Source organism: Oryza brachyantha, chromosome 2, assembly GCF_000231095.2.
Source record: "Oryza brachyantha chromosome 2, ObraRS2, whole genome shotgun sequence".
Classification (NCBI taxonomy): Eukaryota; Viridiplantae; Streptophyta; class Magnoliopsida; order Poales; family Poaceae; genus Oryza; species Oryza brachyantha.
This window is the reverse complement of record NC_023164.2, coordinates 2,231,754-2,257,415: the sequence shown is the minus strand read 5'-3', so window position 1 is coordinate 2,257,415 and position 25,662 is coordinate 2,231,754. Positions and strand designations below refer to the sequence as shown.

The window sequence follows — 25,662 nt, the reverse complement described above, 5'->3', positions numbered from 1 at the left end:
AGCTCAGTTTCTAGAGTTTGAAGGTAGAAATAGCCCGCAACTCAAATCAAATTTGAAAAGGAGCTGCAGCCTTTGATTAATTATTTATAATGAGCAGATAGTATATACAACTCCTCTCAAGACTAGCTCTATCTCTCTCTAACCCTCCTAACAAAAGCTCAAAGACAAAAATTTGAGATCACCATCTCAAGCACCTATATGTTAGCCACATTGCTCTTGATCTTGCGATCTTTCTTTTTCCTCCTTCCGTATGAAACAACAAAAAAATCTCTAACTTCTTTGGTTGTCAACAAAATCAGCCAACCTGTCTTCACACGTCCCAATTCGCTTTACACTGTACAGGACTGGTGATCGTGTGTTCAGCCGTTGAGTTTCGCCAAGAACTGATTGAGATCGTACTCGTCTGCATATTGAGACTGATCCCATAGCTCGTCTAGACCATTCAGAATGGACTTCAAACCCTTCCCACCAGATTTCCCCTTGGAATCTTTACTCTGATCACCACTTGAACTGCTTGGGAGGACCGATGCCTGCATATGGCATAGACAAATGATCATAAGCCCAGAGAATTAAAAGAAATACACAAGTTCCTCTATAGGAGATGTCTAGTCACAAGTGTTTTACTTTTCTCGAAGCAGGCGTCGAAGCAAACAGATCAAGCAGCTGGTCAGTATTCATTGTTTTCAGGCTGGCGTTCTCAGCATTGATCACCGCATTGGCCACTGACACCTTGAACCTCTGAAGACTCATCACCTTCTCTTCCAGGGTGCCACGCATGATGAGACGGTGCACATTCACCACTTTCCTTTGACCCAGACGGTGTGCTCTGTCCATTGCCTGTAAGAACAGAGAGTTGTTCATATGTTGTAATTTGAAATTAGCAGAGGAAATATACTGGTAGCCTTGTTGTTCATAAAGATGCAAATGTGAACCTGAAGATCCTTCATTGGGTTCCAATCATGTTCCATGAAGACCAGTGTGTCAGCAGATGTCAAATTCAAGCCAAGCCCACCGACTGCAGCAGAAAAGAATCAGATATATAGACACACACACACAAAGGAGTCAATCCCTGGTCCATATGGTATTTCTCCAAACCTACCGTGAGTTGTTAATAGGAGCACATCAATGGTTGGATCTGAGTTGAATGCCTTCACAATTTCAAATCTCTTCTCTGGTTCAACAGAGCCATCCAGCCGTAAATATGTAACACTGAAAGAAAATTAAAAGTTTGCCAATTAGATGATTAGAGTAGAAAGCACAGGCAAGAAAATGTGAAACATAAGTGCGTATCTTTAGTCAGTTATCAACTAGGCCATCAACAACCTTACACTCTCTTCGTTCCACATTATAAGATTTTTTGAGTTTACTTATATTCATCCATGTATCAATGTATTTGTTTCGTATATATGTGCCTAGATTCATTGGCATGAAAATAAATCTAGGCAAAGCCAGAATGTCTTATAACGTGGAACGGAAGGAATATTTTACAGTTACTCAAAGATAAAACAGCAATGCAATACTCTACAAAGCACAAATATCCATGCATAATAAAACATAAGATAAAACTACATAAAGCAAGATGCTAAAAATAATTTGCATCAGCTGCTATTTCTCTCTACTATTCCCTCTGTTCCATATTATAAGACTTTCTGGTCTTGTCTAGATTCATATGTGTTAATGAATCTAGACACATATACAAAACATATACATTGATATATGGATAAATCTAGGCAAACCTAGAAGGTCTTATAATATGGAACGGAGAGTACTATATAAAGATGCTGCTGCTGATGAAAGACGGATAAATAAATCTTTGGTGCATATGACTTGAGCTTTTTGTGGATTGATGTTTGGTTGAATATTATGAGCTTTTTGATATATAATTTTCCAGTTTGGAACTAATGATTTTTTTTTCAAATGCATTCCAACACAATGGCATGATGAATTCTACATGAAGCAGACTCACCTTCTCATATGGGATTGAAATAGGTCCTTTTCAATAATGTCAAGAAAAGCCTGGAGAAAAGAATGTTTGGTAAAGGATGACTACAAAGAATCAGATATACATAGCATAACAAAACAGACTCAGTACCTTATGTTGAGCAAAAATCAAAACTCTGTGTTGCCCAAAAGCTGAGGAAGCATCGGGGCTTGATATTTCTGACCCTATACCACACTCCTGAAGTATCTCTTGGAGAGCAACAAGTTTAGGAGAGTGGTATAGCTCATGAAGCTCATCACCATATCCCATACCAATTTCCTTTAGAAGGTCCACAAGGTAATGAGGTGGGTTTTCCCCAATTACAAGTAAAGGATGGCTACAAAGTTTTAATAGATATTGCAGTGCCTGCATTATAAATGAATATTCAATTAGAACGCAGACATGATATCACATAAGAAATGCAAAATGAAGCAAGCTAAAATGTTATTCTAAGTGCAGCACCTGAAACACATGGCGAGTTGCCTTTGGTTGTGAACTGGATTGCTCTAATTCATTTTCTTTAACTATAGAGGAAATCTCTTGTTTGGCATTGGAGTTGGAGAATTTGTCATAAAGTTTGAGCTGCAATAGACTGAGATTGCAATATCTATCCTGGATAATCTTCTCAGGAAGATCAGATAAAACCTCATCCTTTGTTCTTCTCAGTAGAAATGGCATGACCTGGTGTAGCAAAATGACTTGTCAACAAAGGCCACAAGACTCACAACCCCTAGTTACTTTTAAGGACTTCAAATCTACTACAGAAGATAAAAACCTGTTTATGCAGTGCCTCCATCGCAAGAATGCCAGCTTCAGCATCCTTTGCCGAACATTTTGGATCTTTTGCTGCTAGCAATGGTTTTCCATATGTAGCTTGGAACTGCACAATAAATATTTGATTAGATTTCAGCACAAATACTGAATATCATAATAGGCAAGGTATTAAGGAAATTGTCAAGACTAGTAAAAAACCATCCATTCATGAAAGCAGAAACAATATCATATTTGGTTTGTTTAAAACATTCTATGTCCACAACATTATACAATATCGTCACCAGTGTCTTTCTACAGTTGCATGTGTTCCAGGTTTCCCATTCTATTCCTAGTTCAAAAGCATAGATATCACGTGCCTAGCACCTAGCACCTATAATATTGATAACATTATACAATATTATCAAGCAGCCTGGCACCTATAACATAACTAAAACATAGATATCACGTGCAAGCATCAAAGTGTAACATCTCATATCAGGCAGATCCATATATCGCCTGTGTGCATAAGTCCATAGTGAATAACATATATTTTTCCTGAACTAGAATAAGCTTGGAAGCCAGTGTAAGAGTGAATCAGGAACAGGCTAAAAACTAAAGCAAGTTCTTGAACAAAAAAGGCAGAGTTCATGTCAATCACCAAATTATTAGCTTTCAGTTCTGTAAGAAAGTTGAATTAACAGCACATTTACCTGTTTTTCTGTCCCAAGAAACCCAGGCATAAGAAAGTCAAATAGAGACCAGAGCTCCAATACATTATTCTGCAATTATAGTGGAACGTGTCAAAGAAATAGTAACACCAATTTCAGTACTGGATCGATGGAATTATCTATAAAGAACATGAACGATAAAATACATGTTGCAATGTAAAGAGAACCGCAGCAGCTAGATGAAAAGCATACCAACAAAATTCATGAAGTTAAATTTACCTGAATTGGAGTGCCGCTGAGGATAAGACGGTGTTGTGCTTTCAATTGCTTCACAGCAGATGTTATTTTAGATCTCGAGTTCTTTATTATGTGCCCCTCATCCAGAACACAGTACTTCCAAAAGATATTCTCAAGAAAATCAATATCCTTGCGTATAATATCATATGATGTTATGATTACATTGAACTTATCAAGCTGAGAACGGAGGATAATCCTATCCTGTGATGAACCGATGTACTGAAGAGGTTTCATGAGAGAGCTGTCTATGTACTTCTCTATTTCATATTCCCAGTGTGCTACTAATGTAGAAGGGCAGATAATCAAAGATTTTGGATCTTGCTCATCATTTCGTGCACGTGCCTCGGCAATATCAGCTGCTACAATAGCAGATGCCTGGAGTGTTTTGCCTAGACCCATGTCATCACATAAAATTCCATGTAACTTGAATCTTCTAAGGAATGCTAGCCAGTTGATTCCTTCTTGCTGGTACCTGCAGCGACCCACGATATTTTGTTATAAAGTACCAAATAAGAATCATTATGACAGGTATTATCACAGTATGATATCCACCACAGCACTCAATATGTTATCTCAAACTAAGTAGAATATCGTCATCAAGCCACATTCTAATAAAGGACCTTTAAGATAGTTACAGACCTTCGCAGTTCAACACTAAGATCAATGCTGAGCTTGTAGTCATCAATTTGGGAGTTGTCGAGGAGCTGCTCTAGAAACTGTGCATCTTCTGCACTGCTAGATAACCGTTCACTCAGTCCATCCGGTAACAAAGAACCTTTTGCTAATGGCAACAAAGGAACCAGAGCAGCAAAACTGTGAGTTACAGTCTGTCTAACAGAACCATCAGGATCACTCATACACCTTAGAAGAGGAACAACAAGGAAAGGAGCATAAGGAACCAACTCCACAGCCAAACCCTGAACAAGAAGGCTCAGAAGCATCCCAGCTCCTTGCCTTGCACAGACAGAAGATGAATCTGACAACATTGGTATGACATTTTCTATCACAATTACCATCACATTAGCGGTCAATGATTTTGCCATTGATGTAATGCACCTTGCAGCAGCTAACCTGACAGCAACATGAGGATGGCGCACACACCCAAGAATACAGGGAAGGAGACTTAGCAATTGAGGCCTCAAAGGCTCAGCCAAATGAGGTGTAATCGAACGAACAACCTGTAAGGAGCAGCAGAAATGACATTAGAAATTTGGCGAGTGATAAAAATGGAAAACAAACCAGTTTACACTAAATGGCACTCCCTCTGTTTCATATTATAAGTCACTTTGGGTTTGTTAAGTCAAACCTATTCAGGTTTGACCAAATTTATAGAAAAATATACTAATATCTACAATAACAAATTAGTTTCATTAAATCCATTGTTGAATATATTTTTAGTATATTTATTTTGTGTTGCAAATGTTGCTATATTTTTCTATATACTAACATCTACAATAAGCTTGAAGAGGATTGACTTAGGACAAACCCAAAATGACTTAGTTAAACGAAGGGAGCAGCAAATACCCAGATATATATTGATTCATATTGATATGACATGATCGTCTAACCCTATCATGTAGCAGTTTTATGCCCAAACATAAGGGAACCAATTGAATTCAAATTAATTTATAAACAAACCTGGATATTATTTATAAGGGACTGTGGTTCCTTATCCTCATAAGATCTTCCTAACTGTGCAATATTTGGATCTTCTTTCATAAGATCATCTCCAGCCTTGACAGGTTTAAGAAACTCAGTAAGGCAATCCCATAACTTGGGAAGCTTTTCAAATAAGGATGCACCGAATTTCTCACAGAGATGCTTAAAAGCCAACTCCGATCCACGCCGACTTATAAAACCTTCCAACTTTGATCTGTCTTCACCACCAGAAGTCATCTGGCCCCTGGATTTGTGATTGCTAAAACGCTTACCAATTGACAGCAAGTTTTGGTCTTCAATAACCTGAATTGAGTTGATAATTGCAGCTTGAGGCGTCTCACTTGCATCAGTGCATGTTAACGTACAGAGGTTCTTTGTTAATTTGTCATTGGGGCCAGGCTTGCGGCCAACACAACTAAAAATGAGCTCAGAAAGTGCATCTGCAGCTTTGTCCTGGAGTACTTCCTCCTGCATTATATGGAACCATTTGAGCTTACAGCTACAACAGAATTTGAGAAAGAGCATAACAACGCTATTTCTTACCTGTTCCCTTTTTACAGCAGCCATTAAAGGCAAAATGACTGGGTTCAACTTGCTAGGCAGCCCTGACATCCAGACTACAGCAGAGGCCACTAAAGAGGAAACTGTCACATGCAAATTATTCTGCAGAATATTATCAAACAAGGGAACTTATTTTATGATATTGCTAATATGAGGGAGAAAAAAATACCATAACTAGACAAATGCAACAAGTATTTGTAGCATTTAATATAAATCTGAAGAGACCCTAATTAGAAGTTCAACATACCTGCACACATTTCAAGTAGCCCGAAGTAGACAATAGACATTGTTTTGCTGACTCTATATTGTTCAAGACAATTTTATCACTGTCCGAATTAAGATCAGGTTCAGATGGCAACAAAAGCTTTGAAGCAAAGTTAATAGTGTCATCGACACTCAGCATGTCAGCATTAAAGTTTAAGTTGCTTGTGTAATCTTTAAGAAGAGCACAAGAATCTATCAACTGGAACAAATTATTGGCTTCATTGCGCATCTTCTTATATGTTCTTGCAAGCTCAGCATATGGAAGCAGAGAATCTTTTGTAGGAAATGAAGGATCAGAGCAAGCCAGTAGGTCCAACATCAACCCTTTCAGGCTGGTTAAGAAAACTAGCAGTGTACCCACCGCAGCAGGATCACTTTTTCTGAGGTCTTGAAACCAAGAAACAATAATCATAGAAGCCACCTAGAGCAATAGAAAATTATGAGTGCAAAACAAGTAGTTCAACGCTTTTATACACTAAAAATAGGTCTTTTCCTACCTGTCTCTGGACTCCTGAGAGAGAGATGAGATCACTTGCTAGTGGAGCAAGAATGACTTGCCACGACCCCACTGGCAACTTAGAGGCAAACAGACCAAGGGCCATTGCTGTAAGTACTCGTGTATGAGTAACAGATTTGTCCAAATCTGACCCCACAATTATCTTTGGAACACTCAAGGGAACTTCAGAATGCTTTTCGTGTGAAGTGTTCTCTCCGGTAGAACCAAACGATATCATTTTTGTAGTCTCATGTTCTAACCTAGCAGATTTGATCTTTGCAGCAGCTCTTGAACGACTTCCTCGTGGAAGGGCAACTGGCAAATACATTTTCACAGAATCCAATGCTGAGCCATATGGAGTAGTGGCAAGTTGCATCCAATTACTAAAATATGATCTTGCAGCAGACTCAAGGTCCTCCGTAGGGCACTAAAAACATATAAATAAATTTGTTTGTTAACTATCATCCTGTATCAGACATGATCCAAATTTTTACTAATCGAGTAAATTCACAAAACTCGAAAATCCAGAACATCAATAACCTGAAGTAAAAGCTTCCAAGCCCTTTCAGAAGATCGAATAATCTCATCATTCGACTCCAAAAGCAGGTTCTGGAAGACAACTTGCAGTGCATCACCTAATATAGATGCAAGCCATAGTTTAGCTGAACTCCCAGTGTTCCCAACCTCGAGAAGCCTCTCCTACAAAAAGTTTGAACTTCACAGTTTTTACTAGAGAAGTGTACTAACAGATGCTCAGAAGCTTAGAACAAAACCATGCACAATGGGAACAAACGTGGAAAATCCAACTCCAGCTTGGCAAAATCACAAGGATGGTTGTTTCCTTGGCAAAATAATATAGAAAACATATAAAAGATGACTCAAAAGTGCTATTCTACCTGCTAAATTATTGCAGATATTTCTCAATGAATGCCTATGATTTTGTTTCTCATTTATATAACTAGTACAAGAACTCTAATTGGCACCAGATATGGCAGAAAAATTATACTGCAGTGGATCTCAAATTCCAAGTAATTCTTACCAATGTTCGTACAGCAGAACGCCGGACTGATGTAATACTGTGTCTCATAAAAGGCCACAATCGGGGTGTCAGAGTGGCTAAGACATATGGATTCTCATTAGATTTCAATTTTTCTTCACCAGCAACCAGAGTTACACTGTTTAGATCAAATTCATTATCTACACCTGTGACTGTTGTACCAAGCATCTTTGGAACCATCTCTGGTTGAGAATATATCTCAGCTAACAAATTCATCACACTGAAACAAAAAGGAAATTAGGACATCAGAAAAGCAGAATATTCATTGTAGCATGAGTACAGTGTACTTTAAACGGAATAAAAAGCAACGAACAATCACCCAACATTTTAAATTCCTTATCTGGGAACAGGTGACTGGATTCGAAATAAGATTAGAAATCAGAAGTAGATGGAACATTGTGTTTACTAGGAAAGCATGATTGAACTAATACCTGCTTGTAGAAGGGCTTAGATCATCAAGGTCAAGCAATATATCCCAAAGCAACATCACAATTGAATGCAGCATTTGATCATTTAGTCTAACTAAAGAAGCAGCAGCTGGGATCAGAGCCTCTGCAGCCACAGCCCGGACATCATCATCTGGATCCTCCAAACCAGCTTTACAGGCAAGAAGAACATAGTCAAGCAAATCTTTAAGCATTTCCTGATGGGCAAGGAAACAATATTAGCAACTTTACACAGGCATCAAAATCAAATATTAGTAAATAGAAGAGGGTGTTTCTCTGAACTCTGAAGTTCCTCTAACATTGAGACATGAAAAAGCAAAACTTGACTTGGTAGCAAACCAACTACTACTGCCCCTCTAATAATATCTGCCATGGTTGAAATACGAATGCACAAGACAAATTTAGCTTATTAGGTTATCATTTTTCTCATTAGAAATCACCTGGCGAACAGCAACTAAGTACTTAATTCCAAGCAGGCTCCCATGACGAACTTCCCACTCCTGCCTGCGCTGAAAGAACAAAGAAAAGGAGGGAAATGGTGATGATGATGACAAAAGAGAACATACTGTTTTGAAGTTGAAAACAGCAAGACAAATAATTAGTACAAGACACACCTGCATTTGCAGCAAATTATTCAGTGTATGACACACTAGAGATGGATGCATGTACTTCAGAACTGCACCAAGAGCTTGAGCACAAGTTTCACGAACAGGAGCAACCACTTGATCAGATACATAATCACCAAAGCTACAGGCAGAAAAAATGCAAGAAAAAAAGATAAGACTAATAGCCAAGACAACTAAAATACACACAAAAGTATAATATCTGGAAATCCAGAAATACATACCGGTCCAATGAAAGTACACAAAGGAAACGAATTGCACAGTCTTGAAGAAATTCCCAATTTTTTATTGCTGAGTAGTTAGCTAGTTTCATCAGTTTTATAAATTTTGAGTTTTCATGGAGATGTGTAGAACTAGGCTTAGAGGGATTAGCTGAGCCATCAATCTGGAAAGCTGATTCAACCTTTGCATGAGCAAAATTTGCTTCGCCACTAGATATAGTAGGCTCAGTACTCGGACTTGCCTCTGTTTTAGAATAATCACCATTAATTGGCTCCTTATCCAACTGAATGCCCATAACCTCTGGATTAGACTCCTCTTTCTTTTGTCTTTTCAAAACCGGCTCAAGCTGTCCCGAGTCAATGTCTTCATCAAGATCAATACCATGTGCTCTTTTCAGGGAGTCCAAATTGTTTATATCATCAAGATCAGCAAAAGGCGAGTTCAGATCAGGAAAATATACTCCAGCACAAGCACCTTGATGCGTCAAAATTTCCCTCAAAGCCATAATGCTGCCATGACGAACTTCCCAAACTACAATACAACAGCCATTTAAAAGACTGTAAGCGAGACACAGCGGGACAAATTTCAGAGACAAGACAGGTAATGAACTTACTAGGGTCAAACATGTCATGAATAAATTGATCTACAAACTGTTGAAAAGGCCATCTCCCATTCTCACTATACTCCAGATTGTCCTCATCTGCAATTGCATCAGATGTGTCCTGAAAGAAGGTAAATAGGGTGATTAGAGCATCACAGATTGAACACAAAGCCATCCCAACAGAATGCTCCAGTGCAACTGTGTGAATTGCCAAATAGGAATGCCAACAATAACAAGTCAAGAAACACACACAGACATGCATGGAAGAACACCCCCCCCCCCCAACCCCAAATGCACTTAACTTACTTGCACTGTGCCACATATTCAGACAGTTTGTGCTAGCAATTGAGAAAAATCAGAAACAGAGTTTTACAACCTTTACCAAGGTTCCCGATATTTTTAAGTAGAATGAATGAAAATTAACCATCTCAGTAAAAGAAAAAATAGTATGGGAGAATACGGAAGTCTTAGGAAAAGATTGTATAATTGACGGAACATGTGTTGTGTGAACCAACTTGATCAGAAGAGGCCCCGTTGGACGGTCCAGAACTTTTTGGCACAAGATCATCATCCTCAGGTACAGCCTTTGTATGATCTTTTGCATTGCTTTTTGCTTTACGCTTTAGCATATTGAGCTCCCTGGCACTCAATCGCCTAGAGCGAAAATTAGAATGTTTGGGATACCTGGGAACCATAGATGCAACCAAGTGCTGAATATTCTGGCCAGTATTAAATGGGTAGAATCCATTATTTTGTATACTTTGACCCCAATAATTTTTTTGGGCAAGAAGGTCCTCATCTTTAAAAACATCATTGAAATCCATGAACTGCTCACATACATCCAGACCTGCACTAGAACAGAAACATGAAAGGAATGAGAGCTCCAAAACAACAATAAAAATATTTTGGGACAGAGGAAGTACTCACAGAGTACAAAAATATTTCACAGAATACAGATGTGATCTTCAGTATAGAAAGAACCTTGTGTCAGTGGTGCGGTAAGTACCATCCCACCACCACCTCCTGAACACCTCCTGAATTGATGGGTACTTCTGTGGATACTTAGATAATTTGTGCATGTGGATTAATAGGGATACTTGTGGATTGATGTTTGGTTGCAATTGTATGTTTTTCCTGATAATTTTATACAACTTTTCAAGTGGATGATTGTTTGGCTTTTTCAGTGAAAAAGCCAAACAGCATATTTACAAATGAAAATAATTTGTGAATAAAACTTTTATATGCGTGTTCTTAGCGATCTAAAAGCCAAGGCTGGAAAATAAACTATGATGAAAAAATTCTAAAATCAACTCTAAATTTAAGGTTGAAAAGGCTGCAAGTTTTGAACTTATGGTACATTTATTTGAGATCCACTGCAATACATGAGTATTGGCTAGTGATAGGAAGGTAAACATGATGGAACCAACATACTAACTTAGTACCAAGTCATACCCCGTTTCGGAAAAACTCAAACAAGTACTGAATAATATGTGAAAAATGAAATGTTGCATTATCAGCATATGTGTATATATAGTCACCCGTTAATCGGGCATATGCATGCAAGTGCAACTGTTTAGTTTACAGGGAACCCTTTTAATTCATGGACTAACGTATACTATTTTTTACGACCATCGAATGCTCAGTTTCCATGCTAATAAAGCAACAGATTTAACTAAAAATTGTTATTCCAGAACTCTGACCAACCATAAAGTGAAAAGTTAAAAACAGCAACGATAAGATGTAAGAGAAAAGTATAACCTAAACGACGCCGAAGATTCTTCTTTTGGCGAGCTAAACGCTCTGCTGGATTTTTTCCATTGTCATTTGCGATGTCATATTCCTAGTAAGAAGCACAAAAGTAACAAGCCCCCTTAGCTTTCACATGTTATATATACCAGAAAACCATAAACAAATAAGAAATGGAATGGAATTGCCAAGTACACCTTAAAAGCCAAAGAAAAAGTTATACATAGATATAGGTATAGACAAAGAAACTTCAGGTTATTTTGTGTCTCCAGAAGTGAGGAGCTTCAGATTATGTTCCTAAATTTAAACATTATTCACTAAAATTCGTTTTCTCAAATTAACAGCAAAGTAAGCAACCTATGCATTCCAATATCCAATGCAGTGGAAGAGGTTTGACCTCTTTTACTTATAGTGTTAATTGCTTTCAATTCACGGTGTTCCAAGTAAGAAAAATAGAAACCAGTCAAGAAATTGACAGTGCCAACCAAAACAAACAATAGATGGGTGCATGACCTCTCAGAAAGAGAGATATTGAATCTGAAATTAACATTGTCCTGAAAAAAATCCTGAAGTATTTTAACTGTACTCATTAATATGGCGAGGCAAAATAATGGTAAAAAGAAAATGCACCTGTCCACCTGATGCCAATAAAGGAGATCCATATTCCAAAACCCTGTTAATATCAAAGCTGTAAAAAAAGGTTAAACAGATTTAGTTTGTTCATTTCCAGTGAGGGAGAAAGAAAAGAATGGGAAGGTCTACTAAGCACTGGGAAAATTCTAAAGAATTCCCAACAAACCTTCCAAAAGCAAGCTCAGATGTTGTAGTATCAGTGCGTCGCAACACTGACCCAACATCACCGATTCCACCAGACAACCCAGAAGCATGTTTTTCTGCTTCTGCATATGCGAACAAGTCTTTCACCGATGTGTGTTTGATGTTCTCTGCTATGGCACCAATCGCATGGGCTGCTGCAACCCTTGTGTCCCAATTCTTACTACGTAGATATGGAGAAACCTAAAGCCAGCACATAAAAGCATAAATTGATGCCAGCCATCCTGAGCAGGACATGTGTAAAACGAAAACCAACTTATTCTCCAGTGGATGATGTACATCAGGCATCAAATAGATACAGTAAATAGTATATTAATATCTTCATATCATAGATAATTGAGGCAGTACTAGTTACCTCTCATTGCATAAACATCCATCAATCAATCAATGCGATGGCGTCGCATCTTACAACAGATAGTCATATATCCCTCAAAGTTTCATGTCTAATACTCCCTCCATCCCAAAATAACTTCATCTTTCTAGTTCAAACTTTAATTAGAAAAATGTATTTATTTTGGGACAGAAGTACATAATTTCAATGCCCTCATTATGGCCAAGCTGATAAAACAATTGATCATCTACTCACTAGAGTCTTAGCGAGGCAATTTTGGTTCTCACTCATACAGTGCTTTGGTCTGGGAATTTTGGCACCTTTGCTTCATGATCAGTGTTTCGAGGAGCGGTGGAACAGGACCAACGAGGCGACCAATGGTTCAGTATAGCAGGGCCTTAATTTTCTAGTCATTCTGGGTGCTTAGATGCTTTGGAAGTTTCGATGGTGCTGCCCCAAACTTAGCTAATGCCATCCTGCTTGCTGAAGAGGAGGGCAATTTTGGCGTTTGGCTGGGGCTAGAGCTACCCTTATTAACTGCTCTACAGTCTGGTGCTCAGCTTCAGGTTTGTGGTCGTGGTCTCTGTTATCTTCTGTGTGTGCCTTGTTCGTATGGCCAGGCTTGTAGCATCAGAGCTGAGTTGTGTGGGTGTTTTGTAAGTAGGGTTCTTACTCCCTTTCCTTCTTATTAATATAATGATACACAGAACTCCTGTGTGTTTGAGGAAAAAAAAATCTACAGCGTTAACATCATTGAAGGTTCAGTATAACATAAAACTGCAGGGTTCATTTTTTTTGTAAAAAAAGCATGAATCAACTAAGAGTTGGGCATTTAACACATCACACGTCATAGCTACACCACAACACATTAAGCAAACATTTCCAGGTAGCAAGACCCACAAAACTAGCAGGAGGTGGCATTGCCGATATACCTTTTTGAGTAAGACATTTAGCTCCTGGGGATGGGACTTGGCGATCTCTCCAATTTGGCGTGCAGCAGCGAACCTTGTCGCTTGCGTGGAACCAGCTAGTTGTGTTAAAGCAAACTTTGCACAATAGATAGATAAACCAAAGGGGATGTCAAATGATTTATGTTCAACCGCAAAGCATAGATTGTACGTTTTAGCCTTTGCACATTTCATGAAGGAATTGCTTACTTTATCAGAGAATCAGTAGACTATAGCTATCATATTAAGTGATCATCTCTAAACTACAAGCATAGAGAACCATACACTTGCAGAAAGGATACTGTCTAGCAATGTGAGCAGGCGGTGAAGACGGGACGAACTCTGTGCCATAGCTGACGCAGACTGCCAGACCTTTCATCCAAAGAATACAAAGCAGGAGAGGGTATATTCCAGTCCTGGTTGGCAGTAGTAGGCAAGTAAATTACTTCACATGTGAATGCAATCGTGTAGAGCTGCTCTGTGCAAATAAGAGAAAACAAATTAAGGCAGCAAATTAGTTATCTCTAATAGAATCAGTGAATCAGAGTTACTAGTACATGGTAATCTTATCTGCTCCCTCTGTCCCATATTAAGTCCATCTTTCTAGTTCAAATTTCAAGTAGAAAGATGGGTTTATTTTGGGATGGAGGGAGTAATGCAAATAACCAAACAAAAAAGATGGTAACATGGCAGCAACATGCGCGCATCTGCATGTCCAAAAGTAATTGGCTTCTGAGGTCTCATTCGAAGAGTAAAATGGCAGGTTTGTTGGTAATCGAGTTTCAAATTGGAGTGGCAAATCACACGAACAGAGTAACAGTATGTGGAGGAGAAACAGACAGGAAACCCTCGATTCTAAGATGTGCTAAGTGCACAGGAGGGCAGCTGCATGCAGTTATCCAATCCACACATACATATACATACTCTCATCGAGAAGGAAACCCAAGATAGGAAATATCCATAGAAGTATAGGGGGAGATGGATAGAGGATGCAGATGAAGCTCTCACACTAGACGGTGATTGCTAGAGACAGGCATGGCAGCAAGTAGGGAAGGGGATTACGGGAGGGGAGGAGGACATGAGGCCAGAGCCCTCGCCGAGAGGGGAGAGATAGGAGGGATGGGGTCTGGGGTCAGGAACTCGGGCCAATCCATAAAACATCACATGCGTGCGCCTCTAGTCGGGTCTCCTTTCCTCTCCTTGGTGGTTCAACATGGTCAATCAACCAGTCAGTCAATCAGGCTAGCCTACTCTATCTGCTTGAATCAACCAAGGAGGAACATGGCACCCTATTCTTCCTTCTACTGAGTTATGTATACTGTCCCACAAAATATCTTTCTAGGACATAGCTGAAAAAAGGGAGCCCTCCTTATTCTAAGCTGATTCAAGCAATTTGTATGATCCAAGTGATATATGAAACTCAGCTTGGATTATCTAACCATGTCCCTTTCAGACATTGGGCCATATGAGATCCTAGGGCTATTTTATCTAGCCCTTCGTAAATGAAAAACATGTAAGCATAAATTACAGGAGACTGACCCAGTTGATTTAGCAATTAGGGCGGCATTTCTTCCCAGTTTCTTCCATGCAAGTAGCATATATAATACATTGTCAACACAGATTTATATGGTGGCGTTGGCACTGTTAACAACTGCACGTCAATTTTGTCCAGTGGCATACCAACTTCGACCGTGGAAATTTGCTCAGACAAAACACATGAGACACAACATACCAATAGGGTAACAGAACCATCTTGAATTAGCACGCATGAACAGTGGTATGGAATGCAACAAGCCGATGCATACATACGCACAACCTAATGTCTAAACCAAAGCAATTGTGTGCAATAGATCCAGGCAATGAGACAACAGATCGAACAAATATCCATGCGTAGCAAACTGGGAAGAAATCGTACGAAATAGATAGTTACAAACGAGACTACACAGTACAGTACAGACCCAAATTATAACAAAAGCCAACCCATTCAACCCGGATCAACCAAAACCACAGCACCATGCAACAGATCCATCGTACCACGAAGGCTGCATGCTCTACTCCACGCGAACCGGAGGAACCCAAAACCAAATAGATGGGAAGAAACAAACCAAAGGGGAACAGAGAGGATGGCCAACCCTGCGCTTACCGGAGAGAGCCGGCGAAGGAGAGGGCGGAGGTGGCAGGGGAGCGAGGGGCCGCGACGGAGGAGGCGGCGGGTCGAGGTGAGGGGCGAGGAGGAGCGGCGGCGAGGCCCCCGGCGACGCGCGGCGCGAGCAGCAGCTAACCCTAGCCTTTCGGGTTGGGGGGAGAAGTGAGGACGGGGCCGCGGGGGCGTGATGGCGGAATTTTTTTACATGATAATAATAATAATAAAACCCATGAATTATTTTCAGCAGCAGAACGACGCAGAGTGGTAGAGCGTCCAGAGATGTGACGTCCAGTACGTCGAAAGGTCGAACGGAGGAGGAATACACGTTGGAGGAGAGATACTCCGTATAAAATACGGAGAAATCTTGCATAGATTCTGAGGAAGGCATTATCTGCTGCTCAGCTTTTAATTTCAATCATATGAATATATATATATATATATATTTTGTCGAAAAGATTACCGTTTAATCACTTTAATGGCTAAACTTTAGATTATGAATGTTATTTTTTTCCAATATGTAACCGAGCTCAAATGATAAGATTACGTACTTTCTCTATTTTAAAATATAGAGTGTATTTTTTTAGTGATGAAAAATGTTTGACCAAAGATTATTCGATTAATACTCTATCTATTATAAAATATAAGTATTTCTATAATTTCAAATTTTATATCAAAATATAAATATCTCTATACTAGTAAAAATTGGTTACTAAAGTGATTATAGGTGAATCTTTTGTCATCTTCTTTAGTTTATGCTAAACAACAATAAATACTTATATTTCGGATATATGTAGCATATCACTTATGTGACATAAATTATAGTAATAAGAAAATACTTTTGAATATGAACCTAGTAACATCAAGAATAATCTTTGGTTAAATACTTATTCAACAAAATAAAATATATCCTAAATTTTGAAATTGAAGGAGTACACTGAGGCCGTGTTCAGCTATCCATGTTATAACATTAAATTCTCGTTTTCCACGTGCACGTTTCTGAAACTACTAAACATTGTATTTTTTGCAAAATTTTTCTATAGAAAAGTTTTTAAAAAAATCATATTAATCTATTTTATATTTTTATAATTAATAATTAATTATCATATACTAATCTATTATTATTATTATTATGTTTTTCGTGTCAGATAACTCAACGTCATATTACTCGTGTCAAACGCAGCCTAAGCCTCAATAAGTTGCCTCTAAAAGTGTCATGCAAGATTGAGCGATGGCGTGGATGAGAGATGGGTAGAGAGAGTACAGGTCACTTCTCTTGCAAAAGTCAATCTCTACAGAAAACTCTAATAAAAGTGAAAAAATAGTAAGGTGTACACAAAGGATGGAAGTTGATATATTAGAGGTTATACAATATATATACTCTGTATATAGTGTTTCTTAATCGGTGAGAAGACAGCATGAAATGAAATTAGAGGTGGCTACAAATTAGAGGTGGTAACCATCTCTGTTATAACATCTACTCAAAAAATTATAAAAATTAATAGATAAATGTGGCCATGATTTAGCACGTAAAATAGCATGATTAATTAAGTATTAGTTAGTATAAACTTTAAAATAGATTAATTTAATTTTTAAAGAAACGTTCATACATTTTTTTTAAGAAAAACACATTGTCTAGCACAGTTCAAGAAGCATGTATACGGAAAAAAAAAGGGAAAAGTTAATCCCGATGAGTAGTTGCGTACGCGCCCAATATGCTTATTTGTGATAAAATATTAGAAATGATTATTTTTGAAGCTGATGTACTGGATTGTTTGAGGATGAACCATCGAGAAAATTATTAGACAAACAAAATTTCCAAACTGGGCACGGGGAGAAGGAACATGGCATGTTCTGGACTGGTCAAGTGGTTGTGCAAAGATTGTACTTAACAATCCCAGGGAGCTTGCTAAGTTGCTAGGGGATGGCACCAGCATGACTATTCGCTGCTTAAATCCAGAACGGCGAGGTTGAGCGACATGGAAATATTTGCTGAAATGGCGCTAGCAAGAGAATTTCTCCTGTGGTTGAATCTCAAAAGCACTGGTTGGCACTATTCACTTCGAAAATGTGTCACCTGTGAATAATGCCATGCAAACATTCACTGATCAATAATCCTCTCGGAGTTTGATGCCCAGGGCCATTAGTGTCCGCGTAACACTATTTAGCTCACCAAACCAAGATAGCTCGTGGAATATTTATACGGCTGGGGCAAATTCACAAAAGAAAGATACCGCATTTAGTTTATTAGTCGACTGTTTCATCACCAACGATGTTACTACAAGAGGATTCTTGATAATAAGCTGGATTCCCAATGCCAAATAGATGCTAGCACTTTGTACACGACAATGATGCTAATAGTATTACTTGAGCTGGGGCAGATGCTGGTCTCGTCGCCATTGCTTCATCAGAGGCCTCTTGTCATCAGAGGCCTCTTGTCTATAAACGAGGCCTCCCACTTATTCCACATCGACTTCCTCGTCGTCACCCTCGTACTGGGGAAGACACAAAATAAAAACTGTCAGCTTGCTTCTTCAGAAAATGAGCAAATGCACATGAAAAGGCAAAGAGGAACTTCCTGATAGCAAAGATTTTTCGTTTTTTTAAATGCAATGAGCGCAAAGATTTTTTTTTAAATGCAATGTCCAAATCCATGCTGCCGTCAGCTCATGTAAGGTCCACTATTTTCTGGAGGATGAAAAGTTAATAACCTGCTCGTAAGAATTCTGTATCGCCGGTAGTGGCTGTAGGGAGCCAGCAGGTGACCTAGTTTTGTCATCAGCGTCATTTTCTAGCAATGTGTCAATGGGTTCGTGTCTGTCCTCCAGTTCAACAGCTTCGTTGAGATCATCAATAATAGCATGAGCAGCCATGCCGGTGGAGGGCAACACATGTTTGATCGGAGAATCTTTGGCCTGCGAGTCAACAAATATCTACTTAATACATTTTAGGTTTGCGAATGAGCGTAATCAAACAAGAGAAATGCAAATGTCAACAGAACCAAGAAGAGCTTTAGGACCGAATGATCAAGGAAGCCTATCAATTTAGATACAAGGTTACCAGACAACAGACGAACTTTCCAAATATCAACTAGACCTTTTGTTCAGATATATACAGTGCACCTGAAAGCATATGTGTAGGCTAGCAATATGATGTGATAATGTTTTAAATAAAGCATCGAACTTAGTATATAATATAAATATGATAATGCAGCACACATTCATCATAAAATTGAGATTGCGCAGGAGAAATGTTGCACCTTGTCTATGAAAATGTTGGCTCCTAGCTTACTTTTTTCATCTTCCCATAATTTCTTCTTCAAATATAAAGACTTAGTTCCCTCAGTCCCCTTGCTTGTCTTATCAAAATCTGTACCATCTGACCTGTATTTATCTGACCTAGTCATTATATCAGAGTCCCGCTCTCTTCTCTTCTTCACTGAGGAGACAAACGATTGGTTTTAAGTACATAGTTAAGACATTTCTTCAGCAATGTGCGAAAGAATTATGATCCAACAATAAAAGGAAAAGGCAACTTCAGTCCTACTATAAGATAAAAAAGAGAACACATCAATTTAAATGCTTAATACCAAATAAAGGAACATTTGAGCTACTTCATACTAGGATGCACTGCTCACACGATGAAATGGCATATATTTGGTGCAAACAGAAGGAAAAGTGGATGTTGTGTAATATCAAGATCCATATTGTACTAATCACAACCAGGTGATTAGTGTCCCCAATAAACTAAGCCACATACCAGCTTTCGCCTCTTCACTTGTTGAGTATGGGATTGATCTCTTTTTAGCTGCAGCAGCATTAGGACTCCTTTCATAAGGACCACTTGGGTCTTCATCAACATTGACACTGGACCCCTCTTCATTAGCACCACGCTTCAAAATATCAGAAGCAAGCAAATCACCTAGCCTCTCAAAACGAGCCTGTGACCTGCATAAGTCCAATCGATCAACAATTAGTAATTCATAATTACGCAAAAATAAGCAATCTGATGTGCACTTGCACTACAAACCCAAACATAGTGAAAACAGAAAGCACCTTTTCACTTCTTCTTGTGCTTTCAAAAACCGAGCATGAGCTTTAATAAACTTCTTCATCTTTGAGGTCATCCTACATAGGCATAACAAAACAATATAAAACTATTATATTTGATAATACTGCCAAAATTGTGACATTGTGAAGTGGAAACGTTGTATAAATACCTATGGCATTCATCTTTCTCCCTTCTAAGCTGCAACTCAAGATCATTTACTTTGCTAGAAATCTTGCGCACGTCATCAATCTTCTCATCCAAAATGACCTACAAAGAGTTTGGAGCTAAGTTTCTCCATGATCTAGCATTGTAGATACATGAATAATGCAGATTGGCAGTGTTTAAAGAAGAAATGGATGAAATGAACTTGTATAGAAAACAAGCAGTGAAAGCACCAGAAGAAATATTATCCAAAAAAGGTAGCTAAAGACAGGAGTAAGAAATAAGGGGAAGGCTAATTCGTACGCGTGCCAGGAGCTTATCTCGTTCATGATTTTTTTTGTCATTTTCTGTCCTTGAGATCTGGTCTCTAGGTCATGCTTAATTAACATCATAATTAGCAGTGAAGAGCTGCTATAATCTTTCATTAGACATCTTACCCTTCCCTTTTTTTCTCAACGTGAAAAGTATGCATATTAGTTGGTTATCCTTCTCCTGATCTAGAAATATTGACATACCACTTAGTAGATGGACTTGTGGATAAAGATTTTTAACTAGCACTATGGTTACATGTGAAAAAAAAGGCAAGACTTTTTAGTGAAATGCTGAGATTTCAAGTAGGATTCTTTTGGGGTTTAAGTACACAACTTAGGATTTCAAAAATAGAAATATTAGATATTTCAATTGAAAGTTAGCATCTTTAATATAAATATTTGGAGTTTTAGGTTAAAAGTTTGGCTCTTGAGTAGAAAGTTTAGTAGATCTGAGCTGGAAGTTTGACTCTGGAATATAAAGCTAGGAGATTTGAGTTAAAAGTTTAACATATTGAGTATAAAGATTTGAATATTCTATTTAAAAGTTTTAATTGCATGATATAAATGTTTGTTGCGTATTTTACTATTTTTTAGTAGGTGGTATTATCTAGTGAAAAGAAATTGTATTGGTGGGAGGACCCATATAAGGAAATTGAGAAAAACATAACTACTTATTCCATCTGAAAAAAGATTTTCTTTGACAATCGATAGTTCAAAATTAAGAAAAACCATAACAAAAGTCGATCAGGATCCAAAGCGGTGGATCACGTGCCGACGCGCATGACTTGCGCAGGTCGTGGGTGGACGCCAACTAGCGATCCTGAAGAAATACTTCCGAAGAAATAATTTAAAGATGGTAGAACTATGTACATATGGGTAGTGATGAAGCATGGATATTTTTTAACGGTGTCTTTAATTGCAATTACCTATTTTAAACTATACTGTATCATTTATAAATTAGTAAATATTTATTGATGCAACATCTCAAAGATTGAGTTCATTTCCTCCTCTTCCCAACCTCAACTTCCTTATTTTCCACGTGCATACTTCTCGAACTGCTAAACAATGTGTTTTCTTCCAAAAAAAATGTATAGAAAGTTGCTTTTAAAACATATTAATCCCTTTTTCAAGTTTTTTAGCTAATATTTAATTAATCCTGCACAAATTGGTCGTTCCATTTTGCATGCCAATGGGGGTTTTGTTTCCATCCCCCACTGGCGAACACAGCCTAAGAATTAAAAGTCTAGAACAAATACATGGCCAAGTAGGAAGTTTTGTTATATCATTCCGCGAAGTAAAAGAATACAGGAGTCTTTTCTAAGATAGCAAGTAGTGTTCACAGGATGCTAAAAGCAATGAGAAAACAATTTCTGGGGGAACCATATAAATTTTGAAATACTACCACATCAATAAAATAGCAATAATTTGAAACAAGAGTGCAATGTAAATATTATAATGTGCCTGCTAAGTGCTGACCCACTCCAAAGCTTGGTTAGAGAAACATGACAGGAATATAAAAAGAATGAACTCAAGCACATTAAGGCAAGGAAGAACCAAAGTGGTCACAGGACTATTGCCAAATCAGAAGTGAATGAGCAAAAAAGAGTATCTTGGGGCTATTCATGGAAAGACGTAGTGCCAACCAATTTGTTAAACATGACTACTAATAAATGAGTAGAAGATGGACAATCCCTGCCATAAATGGATGGAATGGTGAATACCTCTGAAATTAAAGCTGCTAACAATGCCCACATAGTAAGTTCTAAATACATGCAAACACAATAGTTACCAGTTGCAGTTGGCACAGCAGTACTGAACTAGTAAAACCACCTAAGCTTTGAACATTTGATGAAATTCGTGCATCATTTCTCAATTTACACATACTAGCATCGTGCCCATTCATTAAAACATACAGCAGATAAATATGCCATGAGCTTTGAACTTTTTTTAGAAAATGCAATATAAAATAGAATATATAATTCACGTCAATCGATCGGCTTATGCATGTACACATGTGCAGAAGATGTAATCCTTTACAAAATATCTTACAATTAACACAAACATTAAGGTAGATCCATCCACAAAAGATCTGTTAAAATGGCGAGAGAACCACCATCTCCTTATAACAAGTAAACAAAGATAAGTGGCAATCCAAAAGTTAACATGCACCATATTGTCCCATGACATTGTAACAAATGAAGCAAGACAATAAAAACTGACCTCCAGCTGAATTTTATCATCACGCAAAACCTCCATATCCAGATGTATTTGTTTCAGCTGCACAATATTCATAATTATGTAATGAACATGCCAAAGATGTTTATATCAGCCATGAATTGCATAACAAGTTTCTCAGACCTGCTTTTCGTGATCCTCTTTCTCATCACCACTTGAGAATTTATCCTTTTTATTTTCATCGTTGTTATCAGAGAGACTCAAACTCCTGGATGAGTTGGTTTCTCCATCATCAGTCTTCTTTTCATGCCTCCTCTCACTGAAAAATAGATTGTTGGAAAGTAAATTACCAGTCCAGCATTACTCACATATTCAAGGCATCTAGAATATAAATCTAGTAAACTCACAGTTCATGTGGAAATGCCATTAGTTAAATATCAGGTTCTACTTTGATCAGCTGATCGCAAAATACTTGTACTACTATACAAGTGCGTGTGTGGCCTTTAGGGAAAAATGCTTATGACTACGAAAAGAAAACAAATAATACAGGTGATAATTAGCAAGTGTCACCAGGTTCAATCTGCAGGAAGAATAAAAGAACTACCATGAAGATGCTTTTTAGCATTATTATAGAATAAATATTCAAATATTGATAATAGTTCACAGCAGCATAATTAATGTTCATGGCATAAAACTAAAGACCTAAAATTCTAGCTTGTATGGATCTCAGGTCGAGGATATCAAATGGTGGTTAACAATGTTGAAAAACTAAAATTGCAAAATCAATAGTAAAACAATGAGGCATATACTGATAAATAAAGAGAAAGATAAGCAAAGACAACATATATTGAACTTTGACCAGAAGATACTTTAACAAGTGCTCCCAGCATATCTGGAAATTAACTTTAAAAGATCAACCATATGTTTAACTACAATATGTACCTCTTCCTGCTTGGAGATCGTGAATAACTAGATTCTGCATTAAAAAATCACATTAAATGATATACAAATAGCATGAACATAAGGTAATCAGAATATAGAAGTGAGCATATACAGATGTACACACAGGTGTGCGAATACATGCGTATGAGAGAGAGAAAGAAGAGATAGAAAAAGCATGTATGACCTCTTTCTCGAGAAGTTGGCCTTTTATCATAAAGGGGACGATGACCCCTGGGCTCTCTTCCAGGGGAATGCCTTCTCCGAGGTGAAAACCTCCTATCAACCCTGCCTCTGAAATCACCGCCTCTATAATCTCTTCTCCCTAGAAGTCAGGAAGGTGCAAGTTTTATACAAGGAAGCAACTCGTGAAATAAAAACTGATAAGGTACCAATATGGAGAGTAGTAGGACACCCATAAGCCTGTTAAGCTTACCACGACAATTGAGCTACAAGATTATTCAATTAGCAATAAGTAGCATGGGCTCCAGGATAATGCCATTAGCCACAAAAAAAGCAGGGCCAAAAAACAATGCACAAGCATATACCAAGATATAACAAGAAACCACTGGCGCACCCATTAATATAACACCATTAATCGCAATATTGATCATCTGAATTGAAATGGATGAATGCCCACAAATAACCTCATATAGCAAGTATGACGGAGAAAGGTCTTCCATAATGACAGTCCCAATATCCCATACATATACTAGCATTTGCTCAGCTATCTTCGATGGAAACTTGTGAAGAATCACAAAAATCTGTGAATCACCGGTGATGATAATCTCCCAATGAAACTAGCTGATGCACCATAATCATAATATGTGACCCAGTAATTGCAAAGCCAGCTAATGGCATGATCGTATCACATTGAACATATTATTGGCATCATTCAACAGAGGCATCATCCAAGATCCTCACAAGATCACCTTCTGGTACAGCACAAGCATTATCGTCAACACAAATCGTTGAAAAACCAAGTGAAGAATTTAGGAGGGAAAAATGTCATGTTATCCTCTGGCAGCAGTTGAGTCAACATATTTGCACAGGAGTCTGCTAGTTTGAATGATAATTAAATCAAAATACAACCGGTCAGAATGCCACCTAATTCTGCAACAAGCTTCCACTTGTTAGAATTATTTTCTATCAGCAGCAACTGGCGGTTGAAATCAAGCACTTGTATAAGAGATAACAGTAAAAATCACAAAAAGTTTAAAAGAAAGAACTCGACAAAAAAGGCAGCAAACTATCGCATGAATCATAAAGAAGGTTGTCGCATGACTGGATCCTCTCCTAAACTATCGCACGAATCATAAATAATGTTGTAGAATGACTGGATTCTCTCCTAAACCTTTCCTGTATATCAGCGGATAGTACTCTCAAAAGAGTAAAAGACGATTCCATTTTTACATGGGAAGTCAACAGCGTTTACCAGTATGTCACATTCTTCAGGAGCAGCCGCTTCGTGCTAATACTTATTCTTGTGGTCATATGTCATAATCACTTGACTTTCATCAAAAACTATTCTAGTATTCTTGGTATGATTCCAAAAACTCGTCTATTTCTGGCGGACATCATACCCCAATAATCTTGGTTCCCCACGCCATCTAGCAACACATGCATCTACGCGTACCAACAATCAATGCGATCAAAGAGAAAATTCTAGAACCTACACACCTAACCCTATCCACCTTATGCCCTAAACGCCAGAAACCCTAAACCTCCAGGGCGGGGAACAGACAACGAGGAACCGAACACGGGGTCGCGCGGGCGCGGGAGCGGGAAATCCATACCCGGGTGGTGCGGGAAGGCGCTGCGGGAGGCCGGTGGCCGGCGGATGTCGCCGTGGCCGTGGGCGAAGCTGCAGGTGTCGCGGTTGCAGTTGCCGCGCTGCCACAGCGCGCACAGCTTCGTCTTGTACGCCGGCCCGCGGCGAGGAGGGCCCAGCATCTCCGCCGCCGCCGACCCCGACGACGACCGGCGGTGGATCCCGCGCCCCGAGCTCCGATCCCCCGCGAGGGTTTGGGTGGGATGGCAACGCGAAGGAAGGCGAAGCAGGAGTGCGCGTTTGGGAGGAAGAGGCCGCGGCGGCGAGAGGCTAAGCCCTAGGTCGTATTGCTTGGGTTGCTCTTGGGCGTCACCGATGCCGTCCGATCGGAAATGGACGGGTGGGATCGTGCGCTGCCGAGGATGTTATCCTTTTTTTTTTGGGGGGGGGGGTGAGTTTTGGTTTCCTACTATCAACCACGGCTTAGATGTCTGATTCTCGAACAGTGAAATAAAGTGTCTGTTTTTTAAAAAAAATGAAATGTATTTGAATTTCAAAAAAAGGAAAAAGGAAAATGTTTGAAAAACTACACATTAAGGGGAAAAAGGAGTCAAACACATAATGT

The 25,662-nt window shown here is 38.6% G+C and overlaps 2 protein-coding genes across 6 annotated transcripts; both read right to left on the bottom strand.

Moving 5' to 3' along the window:
* Window positions 1-57: 57 nt before the first annotated feature.
* On the bottom strand, window positions 58-15,798 carry LOC102718335 (TATA-binding protein-associated factor BTAF1). 5 transcript variants are annotated; one of them, XM_015833291.2, is made up of 29 exons: window positions 15,630-15,798; window positions 13,789-13,964; window positions 13,472-13,566; window positions 12,174-12,391; window positions 12,005-12,062; window positions 11,387-11,468; window positions 10,144-10,475; window positions 9,641-9,749; window positions 9,030-9,558; window positions 8,797-8,929; window positions 8,623-8,691; window positions 8,168-8,379; window positions 7,719-7,956; window positions 7,220-7,378; window positions 6,681-7,106; window positions 6,167-6,604; window positions 5,902-6,021; window positions 5,338-5,826; window positions 4,339-4,877; window positions 3,682-4,171; window positions 3,445-3,513; window positions 2,757-2,861; window positions 2,444-2,662; window positions 2,093-2,347; window positions 1,967-2,016; window positions 1,100-1,209; window positions 933-1,015; window positions 625-837; window positions 58-530 (listed from the first exon to the last, which is right to left on the bottom strand). In XM_015833291.2, exons 2-29 carry the CDS (start codon window positions 13,835-13,837, stop codon window positions 360-362), a joined length of 6,060 nt encoding a protein of 2,019 aa, XP_015688777.1. In that variant the 5' UTR covers window positions 13,838-13,964; window positions 15,630-15,798; the 3' UTR covers window positions 58-359. The 5 variants fall into 5 exon arrangements, with proteins under 5 accessions (XP_015688777.1, XP_006646908.1, XP_040377398.1 ...); XM_006646845.3 differs by having other exon boundaries at window positions 13,789-13,959; XM_040521464.1 differs by lacking the exons at window positions 12,005-12,062; window positions 12,174-12,391; window positions 13,472-13,566; window positions 13,789-13,964; window positions 15,630-15,798 and adding an exon at window positions 10,610-10,689 and having other exon boundaries at window positions 11,387-11,470.
* Window positions 15,799-17,904: 2,106 nt separating this feature from the next.
* Window positions 17,905-25,355, bottom strand: LOC102713988 (zinc finger CCCH domain-containing protein 13). Its single transcript, XM_015833880.2, has 11 exons — window positions 25,063-25,355; window positions 23,454-23,591; window positions 23,270-23,303; window positions 22,511-22,646; window positions 22,373-22,429; window positions 19,849-19,946; window positions 19,685-19,756; window positions 19,389-19,576; window positions 18,889-19,067; window positions 18,341-18,544; window positions 17,905-18,124 (listed from the first exon to the last, which is right to left on the bottom strand). The coding sequence occupies exons 1-11, from the start codon at window positions 25,217-25,219 to the stop codon at window positions 18,089-18,091; spliced, it is 1,299 nt and encodes a 432-aa protein (XP_015689366.1). The 5' UTR covers window positions 25,220-25,355; the 3' UTR covers window positions 17,905-18,088.
* Window positions 25,356-25,662: the final 307 nt, after the last annotated feature.

Coding starts and splice junctions, on each gene's coding strand:
- LOC102718335 (XM_015833291.2), bottom strand. CDS start 13,837: ATGGCACAGAGTTCGTCCCGTCTTCACCGCCTGCTCACATTGCTAGAC. Junction 7,379..7,718: donor GTTCTGCTGTACGAACATTG/GTAAGAATTACT, acceptor AACTTTTTGTAG/GAGAGGCTTCTCGAGGTTGG. Junction 3,514..3,681: donor TCAGCGGCACTCCAATTCAG/GTAAATTTAACT, acceptor CTATAATTGCAG/AATAATGTATTGGAGCTCTG.
- LOC102713988 (XM_015833880.2), bottom strand. CDS start 25,219: ATGCTGGGCCCTCCTCGCCGCGGGCCGGCGTACAAGACGAAGCTGTGC. Junction 19,068..19,388: donor AAGTGAAGAGGCGAAAGCTG/GTATGTGGCTTA, acceptor TTGTCTCCTCAG/TGAAGAAGAGAAGAGAGCGG. Junction 18,125..18,340: donor TACAGAATTCTTACGAGCAG/GTTATTAACTTT, acceptor TGTCTTCCCCAG/TACGAGGGTGACGACGAGGA.